The sequence below is a fragment of the Pinus tabuliformis genome, chromosome 8 (genome assembly GCF_031772625.1).
Source record: "Pinus tabuliformis cultivar Carrire ecotype Pingquan chromosome 8, CPIR1, whole genome shotgun sequence".
Taxonomy (NCBI): Eukaryota; Viridiplantae; Streptophyta; class Pinopsida; order Pinales; family Pinaceae; genus Pinus; species Pinus tabuliformis.
The window spans coordinates 625,763,568-625,771,866 of NC_142294.1; the positions used below are offsets into that span (position 1 = coordinate 625,763,568).

The following is an 8,299-nucleotide window of genomic DNA, read 5'->3' on the forward strand; positions in this document are numbered from 1 at the left end:
AAAATACATCAAGTGGATCCAAAAAAAGGGCAAAATAGGTGGATATACAAATTCTACCCACTTGGCTCTCATTCCGAAGGAGAACCTGCCATCCAATTTTTCTCGCTTCAGGCCTATATCTTTATGCAATTCATCTTACAAAATCTTCACTAAAATCATAGCCTCTCGGCTCAAACCTCTTCTACCGATGCTGATCTCAGAAAACCAAGGAGGCTTTATGGCAAACAGACAAATTTCAGATTCTATTCTTTTAGTTCAAGAGGCCATACACTCAAGTCATGCAAGGAATGAGAAAGGCTTCATTCTAAAACTAGATCTGGCCAATGCCTTTGACAGGGTAAGGCATTCTTTTTTATTTGTAGTTCTTCAAAGGATGGGATTCTCACCTCTTCTTATTAATGTCATAAGAGGCTGCATTTCTGGACCTTGGATCGCCCCCCTCATCAACGGAAGACCTGGACCTTCCTTCCAATCCTCAAGAGGACTAAGGCAAGGTTGCCCCTTATACCCTTATCTCTTCATTCTCATGGCAGAATCATTTAGCTGTTCCCTTGATCAAAAGAGACAGTCAGGCCTCATTACGGGCATCAAGTTTGAAGATGGCATTAAAAATATAAATCACTCTCAATTTGTCGATGACACCCTTCTGCTAGGGGGGGCAACCACCATTATTGCAAGAAGATTCAAGTCCCTGCTTGACAAGTTCATGAGATATTCAGGAGGTAAAATAAATTACCTTAAGAGCTGTATTTATGGATGGAATGCTTCATCCCAAATGATACATAATATTGCCAATATTTTTGGTGTCCCCTGCAAGTTAGATTGGGACTGTTTCAGTTATTTTGGAATGCCGGTAACCACAGGGAAAGCAAAGACTGGAGCCTGGGACTTAACGCTAGGCAAAATGAAAAGGAAACTTCAGAGATGGGGAACTCTGTGGCTCAATCCAGATGGGCGATAGGTTCTACTAAAATCAGGGCTCTCCTCCCTAGCTTTATACCAGTTTTCTCTAGCCCAAGCTCCAGCTTCATCCCACCAAAAAATGGATAGCATCCTCAGATTTTTTCTTTGGCAAGGGGACAAGAATGAAAATAAAAAATACAACATAGTAAACTGGAAACAGGTTATACAAAGCCCTGAGAATGGAGGTTTGGGAATCAGGTCCCCATCTCTTATGAATCTAGCATTCAGTGGGAAATTGATTTGGAGACTAATGGACAATCAACCTGCATGGTGGAAAAAAGTCCTAGAATCAAAATATCTTAATCAGCCAAGATTGCAAATTCTCAATGCTGAAATCCCCAACAGACACTGTACAAAGATATGGAAATTTTGTAAAAAAGCCATCGTCTTCATGGCGCAAAATGTTTCTAAAGTGCCAAAAGGAGGTGAAATGGTGAACTTTGGTTCGGAAAAAATCATGGGGAACCCTCCCATAAACAGTCTTCCAGGTATCGACCCTATTCTTCATTATCTCCACAGTAAAGGCATATCTAATACGAGTCAAATCTCTCAATGGAATGAATCATCTAATGCCTGGGTTCAATGGGAATTCCCACCCATACCCCACCATCTCAAAGGTAGCTTTGACTCTCTTTGTAACTGTCTGCACAGTATTGTACCCACCATCAAAGGTGCAAAGGACGAGTTTCGTTGGGACCCTTCAGGAACAAATTATTCCATCAAAGCAGGATACAGCTACTTGAGTAGCAAGGAATACCCCATTGTTGTTTGGGCTCATGGGAAGATTTTAAAAAGAGCTGAAGCAATTCCAAAGATCAAATTTTTCATGTGGACACTTCTCCATGGTAAAATTTTAACTGCAGAGAACCTCAAGAAAAGAGGCATTTTCGGACCCTCTAGGTGTCCCAACTATTAAGCGGCGGAGGAAACCATACAACACTTATTTATCTCTTGTCCCTTTGCTGCCTCATGCTGGAACAACATCATCCCTTCTGCTCCCTCCATTTGGAATCCCCAACATTCTATTGTTGAAGCCTTAAACAACTGGAGGAGAAGCTATCCTTGGCATTCAGCGAATCGAAATCCAGCTAAAAGAGTTTGGAACGCCATTCCTTTTGTTCTTCTGTGGTGCATATGGATCGCCCGAAACAGTATGATCTTCCAAGACAAAGCAACTACAATCAGGCACATACTCCTTAAAGCTTCAAGTCTTGCACCAGAAACTATAACATCTAAGATAACAAAGAGAATCGATCCCGTCAGCCTATGGACAGAGGAGCGAAACTTTAATTGGAATCTTATAGACAGGTCCAGCACCATTTCAGCAACAAAGATCAGTAAGATCAGTGACAAAACCGACAACTCGGAATGGAAAATTCACCTCACAAAAGATGATTTCGGTAAATGGCTCCTTTCAAAGAATTCTCACTCTTTATTTTTTGACGGAGCTTCCAAATCTAATCCGGGAGTTGTCAGCGCAGGGGGCATCATTCTGGATCCTTTAGGTGCTCCGGTGTCCTCCTTTGAATGGGGTTTGGGAGGCTAAGAAACAACCGAGCTGAAGCTCTGGGTCTGTTCCAAGGTATCTTGCAGCTTCAGAACCAAGGGATTAACAAAGCCCTCATCTTCGGCGACTCGGCTATAATAATCAGTTTAATGAATAGCAACAGACAAGCATCCAATCTCTTTCTCCATCAAATCATCAATCGTTGTAAAAATCTGCTGTCTCAGGGCTTGGAGTACCAATTTTTTCATGTCCTTCGATCCAACAACCAGGAAGCGGATAAGAGAGCTAGTCATGCCAGCTCACGGGAAAAAGGAAGCCTCTTATGCAATCAAGCGAGCCTGCACCAATTCATCCCTTGATCCACATGATTGCCCCAAATCGCCACTCTCCAAGGAACTACGCTTCTATTATCAAGGAGTCTGACCAAATCTCCATCTGTAGCAATCTCTGTCTACGCAGTTTATTATCATTCTTGAAGATTTAAAAAAAAAATCAAATTGGATCTTATTCAGCAGAACTCGTGACTTTTGACAGCCAACCTGAGGCCTCCATCAACTGACATATAAGATATATCACTATTGTTTAGATGTACCGCAAAACCAGTCTTTTGTTGTCCCAATTCATAAGAATCTATACTTGTTCTAGGATCTTACAAGTGAACAGTAAAGGCACTCATGTGTACTGCCTCAATGAAATACAAACACAAGCAACTACTGAAACTCCATCTCTTGTAAAATCAGAGCTTAGACTCCTCCAACTTTTTTGAATATATTAAGCAACCGATTTTGTAAAAATAAAAATAAAAAATAAGTGTTCTTACTCTCATATATTTTAAAGTTTCAATGAGGGAAAGAATTGAGTTTGACAACCTGAAAACAATGGATGAAGTGATACGGAAAGCTAGGATTTGCTACCAGCAGAATAAACAGAAGGACAAAAATTTTCCTTGCCATTCACTTGGGTCCCAGTATGGGGTCCCTGAGCTGTAAAGGGTCTAATATATGTTAGATATTAACCCAACTTCCATGAATTTTAATAATGTGAAAGTTCAAGCGTGTTTGCCCAAATGGTGTGGGTTCAACAATCAGATGAAGAATTGAATGACAAAGTATGTGTCAACTTGTCCAAACTTTAACCAAGGTTGACCCTCCATGCAAAGCCTATACCATAGAAACACATGGTGACTATTGGTTGGTCAATAGCAATGACGTGGCCCTCCTACATAGTCATTTATGATGTAACATTCTAGACATGTGCTGAAGTTTGGTTGGTAAAAGGAGATGACATGGAAATAAAGATAATGTGGCATAGTTCTGTTGGTGATAGAAGATGATGTGGAAAGAAAGATGATGATAGCAGGGTGAGGTGGCATATCCATGGACTATAACATGGCAGGTACGAATGGCATTTTTTTGATTGGCCAAACACTTGAAAATGTGTGACATGTAGCAACCCTCATGGGTTACCACATTGCATAATGATTTCAAGATGACATTGGCATGTCGATTTTCAATGACCCTTGAAGACCATATCATGAGGTATGGTCATATGGACAACATCTCTAGCATGGGGAGCCTTAAAATATGGACATGATCATTTCACTAGGTCACATTGTAGAATGGATAAGCTCTATAGTGTGTTATCACATGGTTGGAATTCACCCCATTGGTCACATCATGGAAGGGAAAATTCGTAGGGTTATCTTTAGTTGATGGTCACCCATTAGTGTTATAGACATTTTTGTGCCTTACAGCTCTAAGCATGAAATGTCCATAAACCAAGGGATCCTAAGTCCCTAAAAGTGTTGTTCCAACCCGTAAAGGAACAAGGTCAACAAATTACAGCTTCTCCCAGAAGTTCTCCACCAGAAACTGCTCAGAATCAGTCAAATCAGGATCATTTCAGTTGCTCCACTGGCTAGCTGCGTTGCATAGCACCCAAATACACTAGCTAGGTGCGTTGCAATGCAACTAAATGCACTACCAGGGTGCGTTGAGCGGGAAATGACAAATGGCAGTGTCATTCCGCGAGGTGGAAAGACAATGGAAGCTTCCAGAATCTTCTCCAATAACACTTGCCTCACTGAGTTCGACCAAGGATGAGTAAGAGGCTCTCAGCCTCCAAGTGGAAGCAAGAACTGACACAGAGAAGACACTAGTCAAATCATAAGCTGACTCATCCTCTTTGCATACATCTATATATGGATCCCTCATCCTAGAGATCCAAAGGCTGGAATTTTGTACATTGCAGATAATTGCTGTTGGTTTTGAGATAGATATCATAGTATTGGGTGATTTATGCTTTGTTGGAGGTGAAGAGGGTCTTCTTTGCTGGGAGGTTGATTCTGGATCAGGAATCATCGGTTGTAACTCCTCCTGGATCTTCTTGTTATATCAATAAAACTATTTGAGTTTCTCCTACATGCTTGTGTATCATTGATGTTTGTTACATTTGTATGTTTAGCTTAAATCTGATCCTAAGCTATTTATGAATATAAATCCATTTCTTTGTGTAGTTTTCTTCTTCTGTGATCTTACAGGAACTTGGTGAAGCTGGGCAAGTAAGGAAGCAGGTAGCTGGAAGCTTTCAAAGAGGAGAGAGATTGGATCAAAGGACTAGCACAAGACACAGGTTGGTTCATCCTATTCCTCTTCGTTTATAGTTCATAAAGAAGAATACGAAAGTAGTTTTCTCTATTTGTTTCTAAGGTCACTGTCACACCTTAGTGGGATAGGGTCGTTCTGAATAGACACTTTTCCCGTAAACAAAATGGCGACTCCGCTGGGGACAATTGTCTAATTATTTTGTTTGTGTTTCTCTTGTTGTTTGTTTCATAAACTTAGAAGTAGCAATTGAACTGCATTTGTCATTAACAAATGCAAAGTAGACATCTACTACTTCAATCCATTCACTGGATCTGTTTATGATCTGAACAGCTGATTCACAAATGATTTGATTACCCTTTGTGATAGCTCTTACACCTTCTTTAAATCTACCCTCTGATTGTGCATTACTGATTGCTTTTACTCGGCCAAAAACCATAGATTAAACTGCAAACCGTGACCCAGAACCTGGATAGAATTCTCGTTTCTGCCCCAGTGCAGGCTCTGTGAAGAGGTTCTACATTTCAACGCACTTCCTGAGAGGGCTACCTGCGCTGAAATGTAGTTTCTTTGTGTAACAGGTGCGCTGATCAACCTAGCCTTGTGCAGCTGAGGTTCTTTGCTTCATTTTTTCAGTTTTGTCTCTGATTTTTGCAGCCTGTGATTAATGTATGTGTCTGTTTAAAAACCCCTTTTCATTGCCGTAATTCCGCCTCCTTTGTACAAAAAGACTGTAGATGTTTTTATGTGTTTGTGGCGTCATTTACAGTTTTCCATTGCAAAAGTAGAATAGTCACACTGTCGTCCTTTGATTTAGATCTGTCACAAGTGTCGATTTTGATCTTAGGAGAAAGTTTATTTGCTGTTGACAGTCGATTATGCTTTTACTTTTGCCTTTGGTTTGAATTTGTGACTTTCTAGTGCCAAAACGAGTATTTATTTCAAAATCATAAAGTGTCGTAATCATCTCTACCTTTTGATTTCGAAAAGAAGCTTGTTTGTGTTTGTCACTTGAAAGCAAATTCAGATTTGTACATCAACTTTCTTTTTAGGCATCAATATTAAGAAAGTGAAAAACAAATACATGCACATGTGCATTTGCATATTGGCAGTCTGTTTGGCTTGATTTAGGGAAGTGCATTTACAGTGTGCTCTTTGCTCTTTGCGAAAAGATTGTGTCTTTCTTTTCCCTTAGTAGCTAGGATTTTCATTGCAGAAAAGAGATAAAAGTTTGCTTATCATCTTTAGATTGCATTTTAGGAATTACATCTACATCTCGTGGTGAACCCAAAAAGGAAAACTTCATAAGAAAGATCAACTTAAAATAAATTCAATGAACTTAACAACGCTTTGGAACTTAACGCACAACATTTAGAGGTCTAGGCTAGAGACGTATTCCGGCGTCGTAAAGCCTGGTAACTATTGTCCTCACTGATGGTTGGGTGATTCCTCCACTTTGAGACGATAAGTGCCAGTACAGACTTGTGCTCCCACGTACCGTCGAGTATATATTGCAAGACCCCTATAGGCTTAAAACCTTTTATCCATAGGAAGTCGTGTCGGCCGCCCTACTGATCGCAATGCACCGAACACAACATTCGGGAAGATTGACTGTCGTACCATAAAAAGTATTCTGCAGTTTTGCGATTGGTTTGGTACTCCCTCTACCTAGATCTCCAGAGCAGTCCCTTTCGTTCCTTTTCAGACTCCTTAATGGAAAAGGTCCATCTGAGCACTTGCCACTTCAGGCTCATTAAAAATCGAAGGAGACTAGAGCCATCTTTTGTTTTTTCTCGACTCTTAAAAACTGAAAAAACAAGTTGTGTCAAAGCGTGTTAAAATTTATTTTAAATGGAATATTCATACCCTTTTCCTACGTTGATCTTGGGTTGAGAAAATGGAGCATACCAACCAAGGAATTCCCCTCGGTGGAAATCCTAGTCCCTTCTCCTCTTGGGGAGATGTTGGTGCACCCCATACGGCCACATTGTCGCTTCCAGGACTGACAATTGGCTTGCCAGTATGGCTCTTCTCAACCAATGTCGTTCAGAACACCACTATTCCTGAACAATCGAATCAGCAATTAGACGATTCCAGAGTTGCCCACCAACCTTCTACTTCCTCTAATTCTTCCTCTCCTCCTTCCTCTTCACTTGATGGGGCTGGCAAAGCCAAAAGTCAAGTTCCTAAGGAGAAGAAGGAAAAGAAGAAGAAAGAGAAGAAGAAGAAGGAGCCAAAGGCGAATGGGGGAAAACGAGTGTCGTCTAATGAAAATCCACACACTGCACCGACCAGGCCTAAATCGCCATGTGTCATTTTCCAAGGAGACCACTTTCACAGAGATTGTCCTTGCATCCCCCGGATACTAAGGGACTGGTCTCCTCGTTTGCACAATCCGGTGTCATCAACCTCTGATGATCATGTTGAAAGCACACCGTCAACTAGTGAAAGTGAAGCCCCAGGACAAAAAGGGAAAGCTAGATTTCCCTGTTAACTGGCAATCATGTCGTCCACCGTTGTCCCTTCTTAGACGAAGCTAAAAGAGTTTTGGATGATCGTCTGGTTTCACCATTACGACTTCCTCCTGGATATAAAAAACTCTTTCTGAGTCCGTCACTAGTTGAGAATCCAGCTGGCCCGCTCAAGTGGTCAGCTGAAGCGCCTATCATTGAAGATAAACCATCTGAATCCATACCAAACGAAAGTCAAAAGGTCGAGGCGGCAGTTGACCCGGTCTTGCCTTCAGAGGTTTTATCTTTGGATGATACAATCACTGAAGAGAACAAGGATGAAAACGCTTGCATTCTAACTAGTATCACCTACTCTAATCGGTTTTTTTTACGTAACCCTAAGTGTTAGCTCAGTCAAGTAGAGTAAGGTGAGGGGGGAAACCTTAGCAAGTATGTCCTAGGTATATACAAAATATTTCTCTAAAGGAACAACCTCTTATGCTCTCAATAAGTCAATATCCCTCTTCTGCCTCTGAAATAAATAAGTGTTATGCATAGTTTTTGAAAAAATGAAAAAAAATTTAAAAATTAAAAAAATTGAAAAAATTAAAAAAATTGAAAAAATGAAAAATGAATAAGGAGAAATAAGAGAAAGGATTCCTGCATAGAGAGGTGATGCAAGTAAATTCGTTGGGGTACTAACCAGGCTCACTGGAAACAGAGTGATGCATGTGTTCTTGCATGACTCTGTCGGGGTACTGTCCAAGCCTGCTGGC

General features: G+C 40.8%; 1 protein-coding gene across 1 annotated transcript; it reads left to right on the forward strand.

Moving 5' to 3' along the window:
- Window positions 1-526: 526 nt before the first annotated feature.
- LOC149237055 (uncharacterized) lies at window positions 527-961 on the forward strand. Its single transcript, XM_089369129.1, has one exon. It carries the CDS (start codon window positions 527-529, stop codon window positions 959-961), a length of 435 nt encoding a protein of 144 aa, XP_089225255.1.
- The last annotated feature ends 7,338 nt before the right edge of the window (window positions 962-8,299 follow it).